Source organism: Rhinopithecus bieti, unplaced genomic scaffold, assembly GCF_001698545.2.
Source record: "Rhinopithecus bieti isolate Rb0 unplaced genomic scaffold, ASM169854v2 scaffold_74548, whole genome shotgun sequence".
Lineage (NCBI taxonomy): Eukaryota > Metazoa > Chordata > Mammalia > Primates > Cercopithecidae > Rhinopithecus > Rhinopithecus bieti.
In genome coordinates this window covers 7,092-32,935 of record NW_016828873.1, presented here as the reverse complement: position 1 = coordinate 32,935, position 25,844 = coordinate 7,092, and the positions used below count along the sequence as shown (strand labels likewise).

Genomic DNA, 25,844 nt, shown 5'->3' with positions numbered 1-25,844 from the left:
CCTAAGTAGCTGCCCAAAACAGGCAAGCCCTAGGCTTGTTTACAGCTGAAAAAGGAGGCACTTGTCTCTTCCTTAGAGAAGAGTGCTGCTATTATGTTAGCAAGTCAGGCCTAGCAGACACTAACATTCAAACCCTCAAATGCTTCCATACCTCGTTCCTATACTAATACTGTGCTTTATTTTATTCTTCATCCGTACGTCCAAATGCCAACCATGGGCCCCGACCTTAACAGCGCCCCTTAACAGCAGGAAGTAGCCAGACAGACCACGGCGCCCCTTATCACTATTATCAATAAAAGGTTGGACTGTTTGGATGAACGGAGGCAAGATGGCGCACTTCCGGGTTCTTCATCCCCCAACTTTTCCCGCGCGCGCGAAAATCCAGCCGGCGACCCGGGAAGGTGCAGACCAACTAGGCATGCGCCAGGTGATGTCAATCTGAAGAGACCAAGATTTACCTGGTCGCACCTGCGGAACGCCTCCGGACACGCCCGTGCCCCGCCTATCGCCCTCCCACTCCTAGAAAAGCCGCTCCGGAGGATCGCCACGCGCGGACTTCCCAGCTTCCCCACTGCGGTCGGTTCGCCACTGCAGTCGGGACTGTTGGAACTCCGTCTGAGAGCTGTACGGGCGACTCTGGGGGCCTCTTTTGCGGGGGGCCAACAGACCTCTCCCTACCCACCTTCTTCCCTTGAAGCTAGGTGACCAAAATAAACTTGCAGTTTTGCTCCTACCCTTGCCTAGTCACTGGTTCTTTTGTACCCGCTCTGGTGGTCTTAGAAAAACAAAACACCAAGCTCAAGTGATCCTCCCACCTCAGCCTCCCATGTAGCTGGGACTACAAGTGTGTGACACCATGCCTGGCTATTTTATTTTTGTAGAGATGGAATCTTACAATATTGCCCAGGCTGATCTCAAACTCCTGGGCTCAAGCAATCCTCCTGCGTCAGCCTACCAAAGTGCTGGGATTACAGGCAAGAGCCACTATGCCCAGCCAGATTACAGAATACTTTGACATCCTTTCTCTGTAGCCCTCAAAAGGAGGCAAGGCAAGCACAATTAAATCCCATTACAAATGGGGTGACTGAAGCTCCATTCATGGCTTGCCCAGGGTCACACAAAGAATGAATGGCAGAGCCCTGAGCCTGTGTGCTTCCCTCTGTGCCAGGCTGCTTTACCCGGGCATGGGTGCACCTTGAGCATGGGACATTTCTCCTTTGTTGTGTCCTGAGTACCTTAAGGCACTCAAATATTGCTCAGGTGGAGTGAGGGGAAAATGCTTTCAGGTTGTATTAGTCAAAACAAAATACCACACACTGGGTGACTTTAAAATCATACATTTATCCCTCACAGTTCTGAGGCTTGGAAGTCCAAGTTCAAGATGGCAGTTGGACGGGTTCCTGGTGAGGGCTCTCTTCCTGGTCTGCAGACAGCCACCTTCTCTTTGCATCCTCACTTGGTGGGAAAAGACAGAGGAGAGAGAGAGAGAGAGAGAAATCAGAGAGCGAGAGGGAGAGAGTGAGACAGAGAGACAATGCTCTCTTTTCTTACCAGATCTATAATGAGGGCCCTACCCCACAACCTCATCTAACCGTAATTACCTACCAAAGGCCCATCTCCACATACCATCACATTAGGCGTTAGGGTTTCAACATAAGAATTTGGGGAAGACATAAACATTCTGTCTACAACAGGAGTGGAGATCCGTCTCTTCCTTACCTCTGGTAAGGGGACCACACGCTGCAGACAGTGAGACAGTGGCATGTTCTGTTACAATTGGATCCAACTCCCCAGAAGAGGGGCAGGGAAGGCGGACAAAACTGGGACAGGGAGAGAGTATTAGGAAGAGAGGAGGGTGGCCAGAGGTAGCAAATAAAATATAAAATGCTTAATTTTGAATCTCAGATAAACAACGAATAATATTTTTTAGCATAAGTATGTTCCAAACTAAGCTTGGGACATATTTATGCTAAGAAATTCTTCGTTGTTTATCTAAAATTCAAACTAACTGGGCATCCTGTTTTAATCTGGCCACCCTAAAAGGCAAGGGCCAAAAATGCCGGAGTCAAGCCGACGGATTCCAGGAGGGACGACTGCTGGACTTTGGACTGATGCTCTTTATACATGCTTAACTGTTTTAAAAGCCTCTTTTCTTTCTTTTACCAGCTTTTCACTAGCTTTTAAAACTGTGGTAAAACATACATAACCTAAAATTCACCGTCTAAACCATTTTTAAGCATGCAGTTCGGTGGGATTAAGTAGATTCACACTGTTGTGCCGCCATCACCGCCATTCATTTCCACCACTCCTCCATCACCCCAGCCTGAAACTCGACCCATTGAACACAAGCTGCCCGGCTCCGCCTTGCTTCCCCATTCCTGGCGACCACTGCTCTGTCTCTATGAATTTTGACTATTCTAGGCACCTCACAAAAGTGGACTCATACGATATCTGTACTTCTGCGTCTGGCTTCTCTATTTAATTCTTAAAGGGGGGTGGGAACTAAGCAGATCACAAGGGAGCTGCCCACAGAGGTAAAGACAAGGTGAGGTATGCTGAGAGAGGCAGGAAAGAAGGTCAAGGTGTAGGGCTGGAGGGCAGGGGCGGGCCCTGGGCCTGGGCTGGGGATCCTGCCCCGGGGCGCACCCAGGCCGAGGGATGCCCGGAGGAGCCGAGGCTGGCGGACAGCTTGACCCTGAGCTTGAAGGGAAGGCAGCGAGGGGACAAAGGACGGAGGCCTAGGAAGAGGGTCTGCAGAGCAGAAAGCACGGGTAAGGGCGGCCTGGCGCTCGTAAGACAACAGATGGGAGCTGTGTGCACGTCGGGAGCTCGGAGTGCGCGTGAGTTCCGTGCCCAGGCCCACGACTCGGCCCGCCAGGCCAGTGCTCCGGGTCGACGGGGTCCGGGAGCCGCGCTTGGGGAGGGCGCAGCGCAGGGTGAACGGCGGCGTTAGGACCCGGGGGCGCGGGCGGGCTGCGGCCGGCGGGCTAGGACCCAGCGGCTCCGGCGAAGCGGAAGCGGCGGCGGGAGCTTCCGGGAGGGTGTCGCGTAGGTGAGGAGGCGTCGGGGCGGCGGGAAGTGGGGTCGTGTGGGCATAGCCGGGCGAAGTTGGGGACCGGGAGGGGCTGGAGGGAGGCGGAGGGGAGGCCCAGGACCCTTCCTGGCCGAGAAGCCTGCGCCAAGGTTATGTCACGCGGCCGCGGCACGGTGCTCGGCTCCACTGCGGACGCCGCCGCTGGGCCCCGACCGCCCGGGAGGCGTCTGGGACTCGCCCCGGAGCCTCCTCCCTGGAGCCGCGCCCTGCACCCTGCCTTGCCCGGCCCTAGCAGGGAAGCCAAGGCCTGTGGGGCGCAGGGACCCGGGCTCTGCGGGGTCCCAGTTCCGCCTCCCCACTCCTGCGCCTTCCCGCCCGGGCCGGACTCTGGGAAGCCTCGTGCGGCTGCTCCGCAGCTGCCGCCCGCCCGGAGCGCCTGGGCCCTCCTAGGGGACCCCTTTCTCTGACACCGCGTTGGGTTCCCGGGGCCTACAGCGAGGCCTGTAACTCGGGGAGAGACCCTGGAGCGGGGTGTGGGAGAACGGTTTGCAGGAAGGGCTCCGAGCACTCCGAAATTATAAACCGTGGTCCCAAAGAGGCGTGCGGTGTTTGCATTTTCCTGGGAGTGCGCAGTTTACACTACATTCTGTAAAGCCGTGCTGTCCACTAGAAATATTGTGCGATACACATGTACAAGTTTTGTCGCTTAAAAAGAATTTGAAAAAAACTTGATGAACATGGCATAGATGCAAGAAAAACACCGTTATTATAGAATACGCATTCATGGAATGCATTGAAGAGTTGTTAACAAGATGGATAGGCAGGAAATATCGCAGACCTAAAATGAGTTGCAACTACCTACTGTGGAACTGAGGAGCTGAGGTTTCTTATTATTAAACTCCCTGATAGAAGACGACTTTTGATAAAATTTTTCTTTTTGCCCCAACAAAATCAAGTGTGTGGTGAAGACAAACAGTTGGGGTGATGTATACTAAAATAAAGAAAGTGCTGACCACACACTAGGGGCTGGTTAGTGTTAGATTCCCTTGTTCTTCCCTCTGTCAGAAACAGATCTAATTTAGGTTTATATAAAGACAAAGTATCAAGGTAAGGTGACTTACAGTTGGTAGTACTAACAAAGTTTTTGAACTAAGATTTGCATTATTAATGCATAAAAACAAAACATCAATAAATAACAAAAAGCTTGGAATTCAGACAACAGATCCAAGTCTGGGCTTTATCTCAAGCTAGTGTTTTGGTGTTGAAACAAATGTTATTTGGTCTTTCTAACCCCGTTTTCTTATCTAAAATTGGGGATGATGATAAATTCACTGATAAGAGTTAAATGAGATTCTTGAGGAGTCAGAATGGTTCTAACATATGTAGGTATTATTAGCAGTCATATTGCAGCATAAGAAAATACCGTCTGCTGAATGAGGGACAGTAAAAGTTACCTACATGATCATCATTTAAAAGCTACCAGATATAGGAAGAAGGGGCCATAAAATGGTAACGTTATGATGATTCATTTTGATGCTTAGGTCAGAGTCCGTTCTAGGATATCTCCTGCCCAAAAAGAGCAGAGACTCGTTTCTTTGGCATCACAGGACACTGAGTGAGAGGACAGAAAAAGAAAAATATTTAAGTCACGTATGTGATGTCTAAAAGTAAAAGGAAACAGATGAAATGAGTAATATATTTTTAAATCCAGTATATCCCAAATATGGTTATTTTAGCATGTAATCAACATAAAATAATAAGAGATTTTACATTCTTTTTTTCTAGTCTTTGAAATTTGGTGCGTATTTTACACTTATGGCACATCTCAGTTCGGACTATCCACTTTTCAAGTGCTCAGTGGCTGCGTGTGCCTGGTGGCTACCATGTTGGACAGCACAGGTGTAAAGCATTTCATTCCTGCCAGAGGTTCAAATTCCTAGCTTTAATTTTGAGTGTTTTTAACAAAGTGGCCTCTGTTTATCATTCTTTCTTCTAGTACTTCCCCGAGGATGATTGTACCCTCAGCACTCAAGACCACTTGCTGTTCCCTTACACACTTTTTGTTCAAGCTGTTTCTTTTACCTGGAATGCTGTCTTTGCACCTTCTTCCTGGACCTGGTTCACTCTTGTTGCCCAGGCTGGAGTGCAGTGGTGCGATCTCAGCTCACTGCAACCTCCACCTCCCCAGTTCAAGTGATTCTCCTTCTTCAGCCTCCCGAGTAGCTGGGATTACAGGCATGCACCACCACGCCCGGCTACTTTTGTATTTTTAGTAGAGACGGAGTTTCACCATGTTGCTCAGACTGGTCTCGAACTCCCGACCTCAGGTGATCTGCCTGCCTTAGCCTCCTAAGGTGCTGGAATTACAGGCGTAAGCCACTACGCCCAGCCGAGAGGCACACATTCTGCCAAGAGCTTTTTCCTGACTCCCCTGACTCCCGAAGGGATTTGTCACTCCTTAGCTTTGTACTCATGGCTGAATTAGAGTGAATTTAATTTGAGTTTAGTTGTTTTTGAGACTATCTCCCTGGCTAGTGTAGTGTGTTATTTGTCTTTGTTGTGATCATGGCCTGCACCAAATAGATGATCAGCAGATGTTTGCAAACAGAAGGTAAACCACTCATCAGGTGTATTCGGTCCTATTCTTGAATGGGCTTGCTGCTTCCCTTTTGAGGAGATTTGTGTATGTACTCTTTTCTCACGCATGTGTGCGAGCAAACACGCATACACTAACAAGGAATTCATCTGAAGATGTGCACAGGAAATATCTTGCATCTTTATCCCCTTTGTGATCTTACCTATGGGAGAACTGAGGCACAGAAATAAGTTAGGACAGCCTAACTTTGTATTGCATCAGTATAAATACAAAGAAGGGGAGGGAGGAACATTCTTGAAAGAGGTGTTGTGGTCTCAGAGGGTTAGGCTTTTCAGTTGGCTGGGTATCAGCTGACCATGCTTTAGTTATTTGATTGGAGGAAAAATAAGTGGGAGGTGAGGAGTAACTCCTGGGCCCTGATGAGTATTCAAGGCAAGTACAGATCTGGAAAGCCTGTATGCAAAGGAGGAACTCACTGCTGGAGAAAATGTGAAGAGCAGGATGGTCATCGCAGATCATGAAAAGTGCTGGCCTGAGGAGGGCAGAAGGAAGGGCTGGGGAAGCCAGCAGGGGGAGCAAAGGAGTAGGCTCCAGCTGGGTAAAGATGTTGGTGTGGTACATTATGTGAAATACACAAATTATTGGAATAGCCACGTCTCAGCCATGCTAGTTCTCAGTCTGGAGAATGGGAAATGGAAAGGATCAGATTCAGAGACTGCAACTTAAACTCAAGGTCACAGCATTTTAAACCCAAGTGAAACCTCCTAGGCCCTTCATGCCACACTCATCCATCCCTACCTACTTGTATTGCAACCAAGGGCCCCACTGTAGTGCCTAGGAGAGCAGGTCTAGGGCACAGTGCCAGGCCTGATTAATGTCTTCCTTACCATTTTCCAGTGAGGGGCTGTGATTAGGCCTATTTATAGGGGCCTGGTCTCTTAATATGCTGCCTGGCACATCTCTTGCCAATCAAATCAGTGCCGTCTGCAGTGTGATTGCTGCTTTAGTGGCACCAGGGAGAGGAGTTAATTAAACCCAGTATAAATAGACTCTGCCCTCACTTTGCAATTCCAGAGGTGTTTTTCCTTCCTGTCCTCCACCCCCGCATGCACCTCTTTCCTCTTGGAAAGGCTAAGCTCTAGCCTGGGTGAGGAGGGCTGGACACTTCTATACCTGGAGAGTCACTAGCTACTGCCCAGTCTGTTTCAGGAGCAGGCCTCAAATTCCTCAGGGGTTAAAGTGGGAAGAACCCGTGTGTGCACATTTTTTGTGCTTTTCCAGAACTGGGTACCATTTGGCAGTTGTTCAGGCAATCTCCCCCATTACTCCATTTCTACTCCTCTTTCTAGCCTCTTTTTTCCTCTGCAACCAAGGTTTCTTTCTTATTTATCCAAGGTGGGGAGCTGAACTGAGATAACGTATGGAAAGGGTGCCTGGCAGGCACCAAGCACCTTGTGGGGGGTCAGAAATGTTGCACCTTCTCTGAACTCCATTGACCCTACAAATTCCCTAGTCCCTGGTCCTGCCCTTTCCCTCCCTCATTCACTCAACAGGCATCAGCAGAATCCCATCTATGTGCTCCTGGCCTCCCACCAAATGCTGTGTCCTCTCCTCCCCTATCTGTGCAGGCTGAAGCTATGTGCATGGCTGGGATGAGGGCTGTGTTGTCTCAACACCACCCCGCCCTGTGGTGGGTGAGTGCGGGTGGACGTGGGTGGCTCTGATGCTCCGGCTCCCGTCCACAGGCACCATGACTCCTGTGAGGACGCAGCACTCCCTGGCAGGTCAGACCTATGCCGTGCCCCTCATCCAGCCCGACCTGCGGCGAGAGGAGGCCGTCCAGCAGATGGCGGATGCCCTGCAGTACCTGCAGAAGGTCTCTGGAGACATCTTCAGCAGGTGGGTGCTGCCATCCACCCCCAGCTGATCAGAGGGCCATTCCCATCCTGGGCAATCCCAGCAACGCACCCTCTGGGAGCAGCCCCCTTGGGGACTCCTGGTCCTGGGGAACCCATCTGGCTTCCCTATGTGGGAGGGGCCTAAGTGAGAGCCCAACTTGGAAGGTTTTGCTCCTGGGAGTCTGAGAGCTCACTCCCTTCCACCCCACTTAGCCTCCTGGTTTCCTGTGGTGGCTCTGCCCTCACAACTTATGCTTTTGCTCCCATTGGAGGGCCTATTCCTTCACTTTTTCTTGCAGCCAGCAAATATTTACCCAATAGTGCTTGAGTGCACGGCATTGTGGGAATCTCTATATATCCAGCCATGGATGAGGCAACACCTCTCCAACTGGAGCGCACATTCTGGCAGGAGAGAAAGACCTAAGTAACCAATGCATGATTCGTTCTTAATAACCGTTGTGACAAGGTCTATTGATAATATTTTGTAATCACTAATATTCATATAACATAAACCATGCACCACCATTGATTTGAGTGCATTTAACTCACACTTTATGAGCAGGCACTGCTGTCATCTCTATTTTATAGATGAGGAAACTGAGGCACAGAAAGGCTGAGAGTCCTGGCCAAGTGACAGAGCCAGGATTCAAAGCCGTAGATCATGGCCCCGGGTTCTGTGGGTTATTACCGCATCTGTTAGGGGGAGATGGGGTGCTGCAAGGCTCATCATGGGAGGCCTGGCTTGGTCTTGGGTCAGGGAAGGCGGATGTGAGGAAATGACATTTATGGTAAAGTCTGAGGGTTGAGTGGGTAGGTCAGGAAGAACATGCCAGAAAGAAGCACATGAACTACAGCTTTGAGGTGAAGGACCTAAAAGGAAGCCAGCATGGCTGGAGCACGGAGTGGCCATTGAGGGAGCCGAGCTGGAGGGGTGCGGCTTCTTGTATCGGCAGCGCTGACCTGGCACAGTCGTTGGGCTCCAGTGACTTCACTCAGTGTTTATCTAACATGAGTGAGTGAATGGTGTTTGCTCTTTCTTGGCAAAGGTCCCGGGGGTTGTTTTATACACAGGTTTTGTCTTTGGCCATAAGCAGCCTGAAATGAGGCTTGGTCTCCTTCCCAGGGTCCCACACCGTGCCTCACGTGGTAGACCCCAGTGGGAAGTATGTGACTGCCTGACTCAGGTCCCTCTCATGGTCCACGTCACCCCTGCTTTGCCCCTTCCCTGGTTGTCACCAGACCTGGAGCCCCTGCTCCTTCACTTTGCAGCCTCCTCTTCTGTCACCAGCTGGGAACCCACCTCTTCCTGAAAGTTGTCCCCGCCCCCCGCCCGCTGACTCACTGGCTTGCCCCAAACTTGTCAAGAATGTCCCTGTAACCAGGGGCCATGCACTGAAGTGGCTGAGGGGTCACCTTGGAGCTGATGCCTTGGCTCAGATCCGGCTACCCTGTTTGCTTCCCCTGTAACCTCGGGCAACTCAACCCCTCTAAGCGTCAGTGTTCTCATTTGTGAAGTTGTGGTAATAATGGTAGCTTCCTGGTAGAATTATTGTAAAGATTAAATTAATGAAAACATGCAAAGGAATGGAACAGTGCCTGGCACCTAGGAAGCCTTCAGAAAATGCTGGCTCTTCCCTGTTGATAATCTTGACCCGTACACTGCCTTTGGTCACCATTCATGAACCTGCCACCAATAGTAACAGAAAGTGCCGGATGCACCTTTTGTGCTTATTGTTGTACTAAATGTGCCCAAGGGACGCCTAGGGAAGAGGATGCAGGTCTTTAAGAGCCATCAGCTCCGGATTATGGCCACCCCGTGTCCAGCACTTAGAATGGAGGCCAAAACCATCCCTCGGAAATTGTGTTTCCTTGCCAAGACGGGGACTGCATGGTTGCCCTTCTCTGAGGGCAGCCCTGGATTTTTGGCGTCTTTCCTTTCCCGTCCTGGTGTTTGGCACCTTGTAGGCAGTTGTATGTCCCCTGCCCAGGGATGGGATGAGGAGAGGGCAGGAAGGCATTTCCTGGGTAGTGGAGTGCTGCGTTCATTGAGTGTGGGTTCTCCAAGCTGCTGGCACAGCCCAGGGAGGGGCGGATGCCTCTCAGGAGCCTTGGGCCTGAGTCCTGGCTCCCTAACTTGTGGGTTCCAGGTCACTGCATCTATCTCTCCACCATGTGCTCCACCTTGTGCTGGACCTTAGGAGACACCAATTATGTGGCTGACACTGTGTCCTAGAGGCTAGAATGGGAACACATAGGGTGAGATTGATTGTTAATTGCTAGCATGAACCGCGTGGGCTTCTCAGGGTCTAGAGTGGAGAGAAATCAGTAAGAATTGGTGGCGCACCTGTCAGAACTCCCCACACCAAGCTGAGCAAAAAGTAACCAATCAGTAGAGCAACCTTTGGAGTAAGGGCTAAAATGGTGTTATCAGGGCCGGGTTCTGCTTTCCTTCCGTGTCAGTTTGCTGCTTTGGGTCTGGCTGCATTCCCAGACAGGCTGTGCTCTCGTGGTGGAAAGGTGACATGACACAGGGTCAGTCCAGCAGGAAAGAATGCTCTCCCGTGTCCCCACTTCCTCCAGAAGGCACACTCACCCATCCCACCTGGCTTGGTCCTCGTGTCTGTCCCAGCATCCATTGTTGGGGCCAGGGGACTATGACACGCCACTTGGCTCAGACTGAGGAGCTCTGTGGGCAGCCCCACCTGAAGCTCTGGGACTAAGCCTGCGAGAGAGATGGAGTCCCCAAGGGAAATGGGGCCATTGCTTGAGTAAAAAGGAACTAGTTGCTGGAGAGGAAAACCACGTGCCTACTCCACCTAGGGCAGGCTCCTGGAGGATAGGGGCAGGGTAGGGAGGTGGGTGTGCAGGTTGCCCTGGTGGGGTCTAGAAATGGGGGCCGCAGGCTTGGCGAGAAGCCTCAGTGTGACTTGGAACGTGGTGTATGGTGGTCTGCGGGGAAGGCCGGCCTGCACAGTGGTGGGAGCGGGGTGCTTCTGCATGGGAAGCACAGATAGCGCTGCAGCTCCCAGGCACTCAGCTCTCAGGGCATGAGAGGCTGACTTCCCATGAGCCTGTGGGCCAGGCCTCTTTGAATGGTGCGGAGGGAGCTTTGCCTTGGTTCCTTTGTGTCCCCACCGTGCCATGGGAGGCTCCTGGCGGGGTGTGGGGCAAGGCAGTGAGTGAAGAGTTGGGATGAGTGAGTTAGGGCCCACGGAGTACTCAGGACGGGACTTCAGGTTTGATTCAGGAGTGTTAAGGAGCTGTGATTGGATTTTGAGCAGGGCAGGGCAGGGACAGAAGAGTTTGGGGAAGATTTATCAGGCATCCGCCATGGAAGGGACAAGAAGGGAGAGAGAGTGGATGCCAGGGACACCCAGAAGCTGTTATTGTAGTCAGGATGTGACAGGGATAAGGCTACAGTCAGGGGACTTGCAAACAGGGAGGGCAGGGTGAGACATTCAGAAGAAACGACGACAGGAAATGGTGACAGATGGGGAACGAGGGGGAAGGAAAGGGAGAGTCAGTGATGACTGGCAGTGGAGTGGGGAGCACTGACACCTCCTCCTCCACTTGCCCCCTCCTGTGGCACTGGACAAGCATGTGAGCTTTTCATTTTTCATGGGCTTTTTTGGTGGGGATGTGACCAGCTTTGAATCTCTCCCCTTAAACATGCTCCTCCTGCTTAGAAACCTGCACAGAAGAGACAGGGACGGAGGATAGACTCTCTCCCCACCACCCCGTCTCAGGCCCCAGCACAGCCCGGCCTCTGGACTCACTGGTGTCGGTGCCCAGTGGTGCAGGCAGGTGAGCTCCTGGCAAGTTAACATTCCAGGCTGTGCTCTCTCCTCCTGCTCTGCTGCAGCTGGGAGTGTGCAGAGACTGGAGGGGATGACAAGCACCTCCCAGGCGCTCTTCAGCTGTGTCCTCCAGACCCTCCCTGCCCCCTCTTTCTGCCCCTCCATCTGCTCCCTCTTCACCTGGGAGAAGCCAGGCCCCCAAAATAGTGGGCCAGATATGTCACCTGCTTCCCATGGTGTAGAAGACAAGGCAGGAGGGAGTTGGGATGGCAGGGGGAAGAGGAAGGAACAGACTATGTGTGGAAGTTTGGATGCTGTCATCTGCCATTGCCCGTCAGCCCCTGCCCAAGCTCTTCCCCCAAGAGGCAGTGCCACTGCCCAGCACCTTCCCCCTGGGAAGGGCGATTTTCTCTGCAAAGCTCTTGGTGCTTTCCTCCATCTCTTTCTTTTTCCTTTTCCCCCCCTCTTCCTTTCTTCTCCCCTTCCTCCTTTCCCCTTTCCCCTGGTCCTCGCTTCCTCCATCCTTCCTTCTCCCCCGTTCTCTCTACTGATTGGCACCTGGTGGCCCCTAATGTTACACACTGCACTAGATGGCTGCATAATTACCAAGTCATTCTTAATTATCCCAGAGTGGAGAAGATAAAGGCGAAGGCAGGAGCCCAGGTTCAGGGTCCATTTCCCTGGGGTCATGACAGAGGCAGGGGAGGAGAAGCAGTGAATCTGGGTCAGGAGTGGGTGCTCCCTGCTTCTTCCTCCCCAGCAGCCTCTAGGGGGACTGGTGTGCTGATGGTGATGGGCCGTGATCAGCTCCTTCTTACTTTCACAGTAATCCTGTGATGTAGAAGGGACCATTCCTGTTTTTGAGTGGAAGAAGCTGAGGCAAAGACCAGTTAGTGACTTCCCCAGGGTCACACGGCTGCTAAACAGATGTGAAATCCAGGCCTGTGGGATGTGGTGGTTGTTGATATTCTTTTCTCACTTCCCCAGGAGCCCTGAGTCCCTTTGAGTGTGGATGTGTGTCGTCTGATTTGTCTTTGACTCCCGCGGCCCCAGCACTGTGCTTGACAGACGGGATGCGCTCAAGTTATTGAACAGTCATGGGTGGAGGGGGGAGAAGGAAAGCAGGGGTGGAGCGGGGAGCAGGAAAGCAAGGGATGCTTGGAGAGGGTCCCCTCCAGGGCAGCTAGAGGAAGACGGACCTTTAGTGAGACCACACGCAGAACAGGCTGGGCGAGCCACTTCCATCCCTGATATCCACAGAGGCAGCTTCCTCTGTAGTGCTGGGTGAGCGTGCCATAGGTACGGCTTCAGCACTGAGCTTGTTAACTGACCTACCTTGAAGTAGGCCACCAAGCCAAAGGTGTCTGGACCAGGAATGACAAACAAATGGCTCTCATGGCACCATCTCCCCACCCTTAGGGTGGACATTGTTCCATGGCCTGGCCCCAGTGAGGCCTACAGGCCTTCCCGACACAGCCTTCCAGACCATCCTGCTAGTCCATGGGGATAGCAGATACACTGCAAGCTTTCTGATCCTGAGTCTGCATTCATCCTCGGCACCATAGCCTGTGACCATAAGAGGATAGACTGTTGGGGGCTTTGTCAACAAGCACAAGTTCCTTAGTCTCATGGACTCTTGGCTAAGGAGAGAGCCCCAGGATCATGTCTCCACCTCCACCTTATCCAGGATTCGCCCTTGGGGCACCCCTGGAAGGCGCTTGTGAGCTGGAACCTAATTGCTCTGCAAAGTGATGCAGTTGTTTATTAGAATTTTTTTTAAAACAGAACAGAGATCTGTTTCCTTGCAACTCTGCCCGCTATTCCTGATGTCAGTGTACTCACTTCTCCACCTGACAGCCCTTCTGATATTTTTGATATTCGAAGGGAATGATCATATTCTCAAAGTCTTCTGATCTTTAGTCAGAACATCCTTCAGTTATCTTCATGTGTCGGGAGTTTCTCACTCATCACCATCCTTATCACTCTCCCTGAGATGTTTGCTCATTTGTCACTTTCTGTTCAGCCAGCGGCTGTTACACATCAGGCCCCGTCCCAGGTGCTGGAGACATAGCAGTGAATGAGACAGACTTTGCAGGCTGCAGGCAAGTTCAGAGTCCTCTTACAGCGTGGATCTGGTTTAAAGAGATGTGACTGGCCCAGACTGGTGCCTGGCATGGATTCATTCATGATTCCAGGACTCTGTTTTCTGTGGTGCCTCTAAGAGAGTGCATGGTCCCTGCTGATTCAAAGAAGGATGAAGGGCAGAAGAGGAACGGGGAGCTGTGTGCCCTCAGATCGCATTGCCTTTTTATGCTGATTAATATGCTTTGAGCTCCTACTGAGCTTATAGTTAACAGAAGCTTCCAGGTCTTTCTTCACCTGAACTGTGTCTAAATCAAGTTCCCTCCACCTTCTATATTTATGCACTTGATTTTTAAAACCTAGATGTTGGGCTTCACATTTGTTCCTTGTAAATTTCATCTTGATGATTGCAGTCTACCCTCTGGCCTTTAAAAATTATCTGAGCCTTGATTCGATCATGCCGACCGGTTTGCCCTTCCCCTATATGCTGGCCCCAGTTTTCTAACCGGGTGTTGAATGAACTGGATGGACTCTGCCAGGTCCCTCCGTGCAAGGCTGGAATCAGTCCATTGTGTAACTGTGCCCTTTGGGGCTGTGGTTCATTTGCCTCTGATTTTTCCTGTATGTTCTCTCCTCCAACCCCCAAAGCTCCATCTTGTCTACAAGATTTTGTTAGAAGCCGTCAAAATCCGTGCTGACTCAGGATGCACTGTGCTGCAAGTGTTCCCCGGGTACAGCAGGCTAATAACCCTGTTACAAAGAGAAACACTGTGCATTTTGAGCCATGCTGGCCCCTGGGACTCACCGCTGCCTTTTCTAAGTGCTAACAGATTCTCTGTTTAATAATCCATTCCAGAAATTTTCCAGGGCTCATTGTTGGGCTTGGTGTTTGCCTCTTTGAGTGATCAGCCCTTCTCTCCTCTGTGGGAGCACCAGGACAGAGCAGCCTTTGTCCCTCCCCAGTCTCAGTTCCTTCCCACTGCCCCTGTGGATCTCGAGTGCAGAGCTTATGCAACTTCTGAAGGTCGTGTCAACACCCAGGGGCAGAACGAGGCTGCCTTGGGAACTAGGGTAAATTAAAACAGCTTGTGCTGGAGGACCCTTAACAGCAGATGAAGGCCTCTCCCCAGCCAGAAAAGATGGAGCACACGCTGGGTGGTGGCCCCACTTTCTCACTGGAAGGAGATGGTGCTCTTCTTTTTTCTTTCTGAGTTGTGGCCACCTTCATACCAGTCTGTCATGGGACACTTAAGCTGCTTGGGTGCCTGCTGGTACTCCCAGCCCTGCCATGCCTGAGCGCCCTGCACACCAGGAGCCAGGAGTAATCAGGGCAGACTCATTAGGGCACGGGGACTCCTGGATTGTGAAATTGGCTCTCTGGGGGCCAAGGCCTTCTAAAGTTGGTGGAGGTGGCTTTGGCTTTTAGGGTCCAATTATAGGCCATTCATTCCAACCTTTAGAGAAATCCCAGCATTCCCTAGCCCAGAGTCTGCAACCCCTCTACCACCCCACATCCTCCTCCTACCTTTCCTCATGAACCCCAGTTGTACCTCTGCCTTCTCATCCCTGTGCATCACACAGGCTCGCTCGTGCCAGGTGGATGCTGAGGCTGCTCTGAATGTGGAGTGTGGCCCTTGAGGGCAAGGGCTGGGTTCTTGGAGGTAGCGGAGCTACAGAGGCGACTGGGAGGAGGATGTTGTGTTACATACACATTAGAGTTAACTTTGCAGTGAGAGCGGCCTTGCTGTGGCCAAAGAACATGGAAAAGCATGAGTGGGGTTATGTGCCTCAAAGCACCAGGTATCCGGGCCTCGGGCACCGGGAGCCACAGGGATGTCTGGGGAAATGGCGTTCCAGGAGATGCAAGCACACAAGAATGCACTTGGCACGTCTGGGGAACAGCACGGCAGCTGGTATCACTGGCCCACCCACACCAGGGAGGATGGGAGCGGGTGAGGAGCGACACCACACAGAGCCCGTGGGCCGTGGTCGGGACTCAGGGTTTGCTCAGTGAGCCGTTCACTATGTGCAGGGGCAGTTCCCTGTCTGAATTTAGGTCCAGCCTTGCCAGTCCAGCCTCCGGTCTCGATTCCCCCTTTGCAGAGGCCACTTTGTCAGCTTCACGTGATCATGAGGGGTTGTGAAATGCTTGCCCCATCAGTAGCCGTGTGTGCACGTGTAAAGACCATCCTCGGTGTGCCCTAGATGCTGTCCTTCAGATAGCATGTCCAGGTGCCAGCACAGGGTCTGTCCCTGCTGAGAGTGCAGGGAACTCAGTACCGTCAGCTCCTCGACCCTGCAGGTCAGATGATCCTTGTAGAGGCCACCTGAATGGCACCAAGATGGGCCCTGGCAAGCAGGTGGCCCTGACTTAGGAGCCCTTGCCTGAAGGCCTGGCCTGGCAGGCCTGCTGTTAGGAGCAGGAGGTGTGCAGGGGGTGGGGAGCAGCCCCAGCCTCTGTGATCTTCTCCATGGCAGGATCTCCCAGCGGGTAGAGCAGAGCCGGAGCCAGGTGCAGGCCATTGGAGAGAAGGTCTCCTTGGCCCAGGCCAAGATTGAGAAGATCAAGGGCAGCAAGAAGGCCATCAAGGTAGCCCCCATGCCCCTGTGTCCTAAGGCTACTGGGCAGTCCCTCCATTTCCCCGTACCTCTGAGGCTGCCCAGTCTCTGCCTTGCTGCCCACCTGTACCTTGGACTTTCCTCCTGCCCAGGCTCCCAACCCCACCCTCTCCTGCCAAGCAATCCTAGCCCCCTGAGCCTCTTGGGGCCCCTCAGACTTGTCCCTGTGTCCACAGGTGTTCTCCAGTGCCAAGTACCCTGCTCCAGAGTGCCTGCAGGAATATGGCTCCATTTTCACAGGCGCCCAGGACCCTGGCCTGCAGAGACGCCCCCGCCACAGGATCCAGAGCAAGCACCGCCCCCTGGATGAGCAGGCCCTGCAGGTCTGCTGGCCATGCACATAACATAGCCCGGGTCACACCAGGAGGACTGGATACTGGGGAGGAGCCGGGGCCACCATAGGGTTCTGTCCCCCAGAGGAGGCTGACTGGGCTGGGGTGGCAGCTGATGAGGCCCAGCAGTAAATATTCACCACCCCTTGGCCATCCTGGCCCTCCCAGGAGAAGCTGAAGTACTTTCCTGTGTGTGTGAGCGCCAAGCCAGAGCCTGAGGATGACGCAGAAGAGGGACTTGGGGGTCTTCCCAGCAACATCAGCTCTGTCAGCTCCTTGCTGCTCTTCAACACCACCGAGAACCTGTATGGTCCCAGAAGGCAGGGCCGAGGGGTGGTGGGCCGGGAGGCCCGGCTGGCTTAGTGGGGAACCCAGGGCATCAGACAGCAGGTACGCGCATAGGCCAGGAGCCCAGGGGGTGACCCTTTTTTTTTTGGGGTGGCTTGGCTTGGGACGGCCTGGGGACCCCACAGTGCACACTGTACCCCTGATGATGTGGAGAGGTAGGTCAGGAACATGGGCTCAGGACAGCACGTGTCAGCTTGCCTGACCCCCATGTCACCCCTGTAGGTACAAGAAGTATGTCTTCCTGGACCCCCTGGCTGGTGCTGTAACAAAGACCCATGTGATGCTGGGGGCAGAGACAGAGGAGAAGCTGTTTGATGCCCCCTTGTCCATCAGCAAGAGAGAGCAGCTGGAACAGCAGGTGGGAGGGGCGGGGCAGGGGTGGGGACAGGTGCAGTGGCCAGGGGCCCTGCCAGGGCTCCTCTCCAGGCAAGGCTGTTGAGCCCCTTATTCCACCCATGGGGGGTGCACACAAGGTCTTGTTGGCTGCCCCTGCAGGTCCCTGTCGCCACTCACGTGTCCCTACCTAATCTTGCAGGTCCCAGAGAACTACTTCTATGTGCCAGACCTGGGCCAGGTGCCTGAGATTGATGTGCCATCCTACCTGCCTGACCTGCCCGGCATTGCCAACGACCTCATGTACAGTGCCGACCTGGGCCCCGGCATTGCCCCCTCTGCCCCTGGCACCATTCCAGAACTGCCCACCTTCCACACTGAGGTAGCTGAGCCTCTCAAGACAGGTGAGCTGGGCTCTGGGATGAGGGCTGGGCTAGGGACCTCCCTGCTCACATACCTTCTTCCCTAGACACCTCACACTTTGTGTTTCAGACCTAGAAGATGGGGTACTAACAGCACCCCCACCACCTCCACCGCCCCACCACCTCCCCAGCTCCTGAGGTGCTGGCCAGTGCACCCCCACTCCCACCCTCAACCACGGCCCCTGTAGGCCAAGGCACCAGGCAGGACAACAGCAGCAGCGCGTCTCCTTCAGGTGGGAGCAGCTCTTTGAGGGCACCTCATTTCGGGTGTGCTCTGTGCACTCAGGTGGATTTTCTGCGGGTTTGTTCAGTGGTCAGAAATACTCGATTTTTTGAATAGTTTCCATTTCAAATATCTTGTTCTACTTGGTCCATGAAATAGTAGTTTTCAAGCTGTAGGGCTCTGGAATTCTCACCTCTAGGGCACAGGGAGTCTGAACAAGTGAGGCTCTGGGTTCCCCATTCCTAATTCCGCTACCTCCAAGAACCCAGCCCTTGCCCTCAAGGGCCAATGGAAAGAAGGGGTCTAATAACAAACTACAGCAACACATTTTTCAGTGTCACTGAAATTACAACATTTCAGCTTTACTGTTATATCTCCCAGTCTATCCCTAGCATCCAGGAGTGGCACAAAACCCCTCTGCTGGCTCATGTGTGCCACTGAGACTGTCCAGCTCTGCAGGGTGGGGGCTAGGGAGGGAGCAGGGAGTGTCTGCACACAGGATGCCTGTGCTCAGGTGGTTGCAGAAGTCAGTGCCCAGGCCCTACACAGTCTCCAAAGGTCCAGCCTCCCCAACACGGGGCTCCTCGTTTGAGGGAAGGTGCCTTCCCTTCCAGCAGGCTCTTGGCACAATAAGCTTCCCCAGGCCTGCCTGAGCAGCCTTTTCTCCTTGCCCTGTTCCCCACCTCCCAGCTCCAGTCCAGGGAGCTCCCAAGGAAGTGGTCGACCCCTCTGGTGGCCGGGCCACTCTGCTAGAGTCCATCCGCCAAGCTGGGGGCATCGGCAAGGCCAAACTGCGCAGCGTGAAGGAGCGAAAGCTGGAGAAGAAGAAGCAGAAGGAGCAGGAGCAAGGTGAGCGGGCCCTGGAGCCTGTGGTCGGAGGGCCTTGGGCAAGATTGCCTCCTCTCCTCCAGCCCTGAGTCCACTGGGTGTTTTCTGCCCACCCCCTGCCAGCCGGCCCCTGCTTCCCCTAGGGCATATGCTGGAAGCCCTGGACCGCCAACAGAGGTCCTCAGCCCTCCTGCCTGGGCCATGGCTCCTTCCTGGTTTGGGAGCCATAGTGGAGCTTTCCTCTCTAAGCGCACCCAGCTCAAAGTAACAAGGAGAATCTTCTTCGACTGCCGAGTGGTCCAAGGCAATGGTCAGCCCCCAGCCTCCTGAGATATTTTTAGAGACTGGACCTGAGGCCTCTTGAGGCCACTGATGATGCCTGCTGCGGACGCAGACACTGGTGTGATGCGGTGCCTGCGCGTATGGCACTGTGGTTTGGAGCTTGTACCCAGCGCTGCTTTTGCCTTGCTCTGTGACCCCAGGCAAGCTGCCTCGCCTCTCTGGGCCAGTTTCCCCATCCGTCAGTGCTGCACACCCTGGTCCTGTCCCTGAGGTGGCTGGGAGAGTGCTTCGCAGACATAACCACTTTCTCATTTGTGCCCGGTGCTGGGTCAGGGATAGACTGAGGCTCCCAGCTAACTGGGAAGCACAGTGGCCTTGGAGGGCTGGGGAGTGTCCCAGGGGTGGGAACAGGGAGCCGGGGGTCGCCTGTGACTGAACTCTTCACCCCAGTCTATGGCTTTCCCGTTGCAGTGAGAGCCACGAGCCAAGGTGGGGACCTGATGTCGGATCTCTTCAACAAGCTGGTCATGAGGCGCAAGGGTAGGAGGCAGGGCCGCTGCCCGCCCTGGGCTGGCCCATTGTAATTCTTTCCTGCCTTTTTCTTCCTGTATTTAAGTCTCTGGGGGCTGGGGGAACCAGGGTTTCCCGCCAACCACCCTCACTCAGCCTTTTCCCTCCAGGCATCTCTGGGAAAGGACCCGGGGCTGGTGAGGGGCCCGGAGGAGCCTTTGCCCGCGTGTCAGACTCAATCCCTCCTCTGCCACCACCGCAGCAGCCACAGGCAGAGGAGGACGAGGACGACTGGGAATCCTAGGGGGCTCCATGACACCTTCCTCCCCCAGACCCAGACTTGGGCTGTTGCTCTGACATGGACACAGCCAGGACAAGCCGCTCAGACCTGCTTCCCTGGGAGCGGGGGGTGATGGAACCAGCACTGTGCGGAGACTACCTGCAAGGAGTGGAAGGCTGGCCTGAGGCCACACGGCTGGGGCGGGGGCTTCTGTCTGCCTGTGCTCCACGGGGGGCGGCTCCACCCAGCCTGCACCAGTGTGTTCTCTTCTCTAAAGAGGCTTCCAGAGAAAGCAGCACACAAATCAATAAGGAACTGAGCAGAAACCAACAGTGTGCTTTTAATAAAGGACCTCTAGCTGTGCAGGATGCAAACGTCTGGGGGTCAGTGACTTTCCTCCTGCCCCTGTTGGTCCCTAGGCAATGGGGGCAGAAGATCCCAGCTGACCGGTTTCTCTGGGGTCAGAGGGAGGAGAGAGGTGCAGTCAGCAGGGGCAGCTGTTGCAGGTGGGAGGAATAGTCTCCCACAGAAAAAAGCTTTCAGTGACAGACATGGGGTCTCTAAAAATAGTCATGCTGAGAGCCTAATGGCCCTTGGCACCATGGCTGGTGTTGGAGTAGAAGGTGTCTTGGAGTTGGCTCAAGTAGTTGAGAAGGAGGGAGGTGCCATTGACTTGGAGGAACTGGCACCAAGCCAGGGAGATACGAATCCAGGCAGGGCTGTGGGGCGGGTTAGGGAGCAGGGCTGCAGGAGTGACTCAGGAAGAAGGTGGGGGAAGTGGCAAGCCCCCCGGGCGGGAGCCCTGTGGCCCTGCGGATCTTTCTAAATTGAGACGGGAGGGTGAATAGTCCAGGGCAGCTAACTTTAGTTATCATAGAAATGGCAGAAGCAGATGCATCTGCTCCATCTCGCCTCTAAGAAGGTGGGCAGGACAGAAATGGCAGCCTCCTGCAGAGGCCCAGTGAGAAGCCCGGCCCTCGGCCATGCGGGTTGAAAGACAGATGTGATTCCACAGAGGGGAGCTGCCCTGGGAAGGCCTCAAGGATAGCCCAGACCCGCCATTTCTTCGGGGTTCCCTTGCTTTCTCCAGTGGGCACTAATGCTTGTGTCTGCGTCCTGGCAGCACTCGACTCCACACTCTGCTGGGTTTCACCTTTGTAGCGGGATCCCTGCAGACCAGGCCCATGACAAACAGTCTCCAGTGGGCAGAGCAAAGAAGGCACAGCACCAGGCAGTGGTGCAGTTGCCTGTCAGGAAGAGGCCGACTTCTCCTGGTGAAACTGGGCAGACAGAAGGCAGTGAGAAATGCCATCTTGGGGTAGTGGAGGCTCTCGGGAAAGGAAAAGGCAGGACTGAACTTCCACACAGCAGCAATGGCAGAACCAAAGGTGGCATTGACCTGCACGAGGGCTCAGATCCAGGCTGGCAGCTTGGCCAGGACGGGGCCGGGTGTGTCACTGGTCCAGGAACACTATGCTGGCAGAATCCCTTTGGTGCCTGATGGCCCTGCCTTCGTGGGAACGGAGGCTCAGGCTTTGAGTCACAGCTGCCTCCCCAGCAGCACATTTCCATGTCATCTTCCTCCCCTTCCTCAGCCTCAGGTGGGAGACAGGGCAGGCAGCCCCCCTTTCCTCTTCTCCCCTTCTCCAACCCCTGTCTGTCCACCCAGCCGGAGGCAGCCAGGCTTGCCTATGGACCAGTTGGCAGCCTTCATGCACAGGTTCTCCACCAGAGCCTTTCTTGGGGGCTCCTGGCTGGGGCTTTGAACTGGGGAGTGCAGGGGATGACCCATGCGGACTGTTTCCTGCTTGTAGCTCTCCCTGGGAAAAGACTGCCAGGCCTTGAGCCAGACCAGGAGGCTTCGTCGGCCACCGCAAGCAGCAGGGGCCACCGCAAGCAGCAGGGGCCACCGCAAGCAGCAGGGGTCACCGCAAGCAGCAGGGGCCAGATGACATCACAGAAGATCAAGAGGGTGTGCAGGGGCCTCCAAGCCTCCCAAGGAGACGGGAGACACCTGCCCAGCGGGGAAGTCCTGGCTGTGTCCGCCCTAGGGGCGACGCCACTCCCACTCACCGTCCAGTCTCCTCTCACCCTCTGCAACACTGGGGACGCTCACAAGAGTGTGAGCCAAGTAGGCCATCCTCTCCTGCAGCTCTGGAGACCTGATGTTGGGGAAGGGCATGCCCACCATCACCACACACCTGGGGTGAGACAGGAGCCTGGGGCCGGTGGACTTTAGGAGCTCCTGGGTCGTCACCCACACGTCACCAAGCTGCTCCATTCTACCATTTCCTCAGCCCTCTTGGCTGTGCCTGCTCCTCCCCTCTCTGTACCTACCACCTGGAGAGGGCTTGTTCAGCGCAGAGATCCCATCTAGGCCAATGGATTGGGTCCTGCTACAGCGATGGCCAACCTGATTTTCCACCTGCTCTCCCAGGGCCAAACGCAGAGCTGCTGAGCCCCTCCCTCCAGCTGGCTGGTCTGAGCAGTCACAGCCCGGCCTTGGGCTCTGATGGCAGCAGATGGCAAGTAGGGGTTCAGCTGCTGGAGTGAGGGCCAGTTGCGTATCACAGCCAAGGAGATGAGCAGAAGCACTACTTACTGGCCTGGATTGTCAGAGAAGTTGATCCCTTCACTCATCGTTCCTCCAGTCACAGAGAGGAGCAGGGCCTCCGTCACTCGGCCTGTCTCCTAGCCAGTGCCCCAGAGGTGCTGAGCCAAAGCTTGGATGTCTGTCACAGCATTTCCAGCTGCCGCCCCACCCAGGTCTCAGGCCCAAGCCTCAGAGTTATGCCCGCACCTGAATGCACCCGGAATACGACAGTGGCACCTGCTCCACCTGGTGTGAGCTCTCAGGTTTATGGAATATGTGGAGGCAGAGGACATCTCCCAGAGGTGGGTTCAGGGTGCTGTGTCTGGGATCTGCTGGTGGCTTTGTGTTTCCTGGCTGGAGGACTGGAGAGCCTTGCAGCCAGGGGCTTTGGGGAAATCCTCTGTAGTCAGGGACTGGGACCGGTGGGGATGACGAGCTAGAAGCCTGTCCTGACTCGAGCACAAGAGCTCCCAGGAGGACTCAGTGGCACTGTCCTTATGAGTAGGAGGGCCAGCTGACGGGCCACTCACCTTTCTGGTGGCCAGGCGGCCCAGCAGGCTGCCTTTCTCCCAGTGGACATGGACCTGGTGCAGGTACTTGTAGGATGGGAAGAAACAGACCAACTCTCCAGGAACCACACTGCACAGGTTACAGAGGAGGCCACCCACCTTGTCCATCTAAGGAAGGAAGAGAGGGAGCCCCCATGGAGCAAACCCTCAGCCACCCTACAAATGGTGTCTTAACCTTGAGGCTCAAAATTGAGGAGAGAGACCCATGGCATGACTGCAGCTGGGGGGAGGACTTGGCTGCCCTGGGTGGGAACCCCAGGTGGAAGGTGCCACCTCCCACCAAACACAGCTGCTGCTGCTGACTGTGCCTTTCTGACACATGTCACCTCACTAGTGTCCCAGGGTGCCTTCCTATTGCCCCGGCACTGAGTCCTCCCTTCTTCACTCCAGGGTCCTGATGGGCTACGCAATGACAGGTACTGCACACCCAGGCACGCCACAGGAGATGCCCCCCAAGTCCCTCATCCTTGCCTGCAGCAGGAGAGGACATAACCAAAGAGCAAAAGAGCCAAAGGGAACGAGCAGCTTTCTCATGCGTGGCATCCTCAGGGGATGCCTGGCGGTTTTAAGAAAATGTAGCAGCCTTAGGGTTGAGGGGTGGGGAAGCTCAGACTTTCCTCCATAGGCATCTAGATTGGTGCCGCTCATCCTGTGCGCTCTGTAGCAGGTGTCCCAGTGCAATTGCCCAACACCTGGAAACACACAGGGTGGGCCAGTGCGCCCTGCCCCGGAAAACCCCTTTCTGCCCGAGCCCAGGCGGTGGCAGGGCGAGCTGGCTGGGACTGACCATCTGAGGCAGCTCTCTCTTCCGGAACTTGAATTCCGGGGGCTGATTGGCGATCCCGCTGCAGATGACAAGGGGCAGGATCACGTGATCCAGTGAGACCCAGGGAGGTGCCGAAAACTGGAGATGCAGGTATGCTGGATGGGGATTTCTCACGCTCTCTTACAGTGTAGGAGCAGCGATTGACAGCACTCACCCACCTGCCATCACCAGTCACACTGGGCAGCAGGGAGCAGAGCAGGAGAGCCTAGGTGAGCACATGAAGGGTGAGGCTCCCTTCTCGGGGTTGTCTCCGCCCCGTGCCTGGTCATGGTATGAGGTTACATGCAGACAACAAGGGCCAGAATATGAACACTGGCCCGTCCCACTCTGGGCGTGGCTCCTCTCCACAGGAAAACTCCACTACAGTGCTCAGCTTCCACCCCGGGACAGGCCAGCAGTTGCTGGAAGTCAGACACCTGCAGACCAAGACCACAGCATCAGGACCCTGTGACCTCCCAAAGGCCCGGTGGAAAGCACACGGGAAGTCTGGGCTAAGAGATAGCAAGTACACATGAACAGAAAGAAGCGGTCAAAGAAAAGGCTGACGGCAAGTTAACAAAAAGAAAAATGGTGAATGAGACCTGGTGCTGGCAATCTGGTTTAAACTACGTGCAGGAACAGTAAAGGAAATCTGGCAAATCTGCACAGTCATTCTCAAGGAGGAGAGAGTGGCACTGAGGCACCTCATTGAGAGTTGGATACCACAGAAGAGCTTTCTCTTGGAGAAGTGCAATCCCGTGCCGCAAAGGCACAGCAGTGAGACAGGACAGCAGCACCACCTAGTGGACACCAGTGGGCCCACTTGAGCTGACCCTTTCTGACTTGGAGCCCCAGGAGAGAATAGGACTGATGGTGCATCTCTCCCCAGGCCCTGTCTCATCCCAACACCTAGGGCACAAGAGGCTGGGGCAGGTGTCCTTACCCGCTTCATGGTGCCTCCCAGGTGGTGCCCCCCTGGGCCTTCCTTCACCACCTGGGTAAAGTGCATGGCTGCTCTCCACACAGATGTGAGCTCTGCTGCCCTCTGCCCAGGCCGACCTGGGTATGGGAAAGGGTCTGGAGAGGCAGGGGGAGACCCCTGAGATCCCTCCTCTGGGCATGATTTGTAGGAGGAGAGGAGATCAGAGAAAAACATCTGCACAGCCTCTGTCATCTCCTTAGTGAAATGAGAACCCCCATGACTCACACACACGATACCCTTTTTATTTGGCCTTTCCTGACTAGGAAAACTTCTAAACATGGTTTCTTAAACATTTTAGACTGTAACCAACAGACATAGATGTATTTTCTGGTGAGACTCAGTGCACACATACATATATTGACAATCATACAAATGTTTCAAGACACTGCTTATAATAAAGCTGCCCAGAAGAGGGCGCTGGTGGCAAATCTAGGCCTGAGATTTTTGGTCCTTGCTGGAATATTTGGAGTATTTTAGTTGCAGACCTAGATGTGTTGGAAGGTGGTGACATCCATTTGGTCAGCTATGACTGGCTGTTAAAAGAATAGCGCAGTGTAGCACAACACAAACTATCAGTGTGCATCACATGTCACAAAGGTAAGTGCTGTGCTGCGAAACATTTGCTAAATTGATAAAGATGTGAGTATCTAGAGGGTCTCCTTGTGAAACGTCTTATGACTGTGGGTAAAGATGTGAGTATCTAGGGGTCTTCTTGTGAAATGTCTTTATGACTGTGGGAAGAATTCACAGAAGTTTGAGACACTGTTTTAGAAGCTTTCTTGAAACAACTTCAGAGTGAGAACAGCGTTTTAGGTTTTTGAAGAAAGGAAAGGTGCAGCTGGAGGTGGTGGGAGGGAGTACCAAGCCTCCCCACTCCAGGGAGTGTGGGGAGAGTGGCAGCCAGGTCAGCACAGCATGCAGCTTCTGGGGGTTCAGTGTTTTCTTCTCAGGAACAGGATGGGAAGGGTAGCAGAGGCAACTCCTTTTCCTCTAACGTAGAAAGAAGACTCTAGTGAGTAAGGAAAAACATGGAAATATTCAACACCCAGTTCTTAGAGATGACACCAAAATAATAATTTATAGAAATAAAAACTGATAAAATGGGCTTCCTGAAAATGGAGGCCTTTTGCTCTGTGAAGGATCTTATTAAGAGGATGAAAAGACACACAGCAGACCGAGTGAAAATAACCGCAACCACATATCCAACAAAGGACTTTTATCTGGAATCTATGAAGAACTCTCAAAACTCAATACATTTTTTAAAAATCCCATGAGAAATGAGACAAAAGACATGGACAGACATTTCACCAA

General features: G+C 54.0%; 2 protein-coding genes across 2 annotated transcripts; one reads left to right on the top strand and one right to left on the bottom strand.

Annotated features, from left to right (window-relative positions):
* Positions 1 to 2,363: 2,363 nt before the first annotated feature.
* On the top strand, positions 2,364 to 19,952 carry WASHC1 (WASH complex subunit 1). The gene is given in 12 exon segments (XM_017864620.1): positions 2,364 to 3,052; positions 7,376 to 7,529; positions 15,886 to 15,997; positions 16,203 to 16,349; positions 16,527 to 16,663; positions 16,929 to 17,064; positions 17,242 to 17,443; positions 17,532 to 17,584; positions 17,586 to 17,694; positions 18,375 to 18,533; positions 19,266 to 19,334; positions 19,475 to 19,952. Coding segments are annotated over 11 exon segments (1,407 nt in total). The 5' UTR covers positions 2,364 to 3,052; positions 7,376 to 7,380; the 3' UTR covers positions 19,609 to 19,952.
* Positions 19,907 to 25,838, bottom strand: LOC108523847 (probable ATP-dependent DNA helicase DDX11). Its single transcript, XM_017864621.1, is given in 3 exon segments — positions 19,907 to 21,024; positions 21,026 to 21,094; positions 21,654 to 25,838. Coding segments are annotated over 3 exon segments (471 nt in total). The 5' UTR covers positions 21,866 to 25,838; the 3' UTR covers positions 19,907 to 20,834.
* Between the last annotated feature and the right edge of the window lie 6 nt (positions 25,839 to 25,844).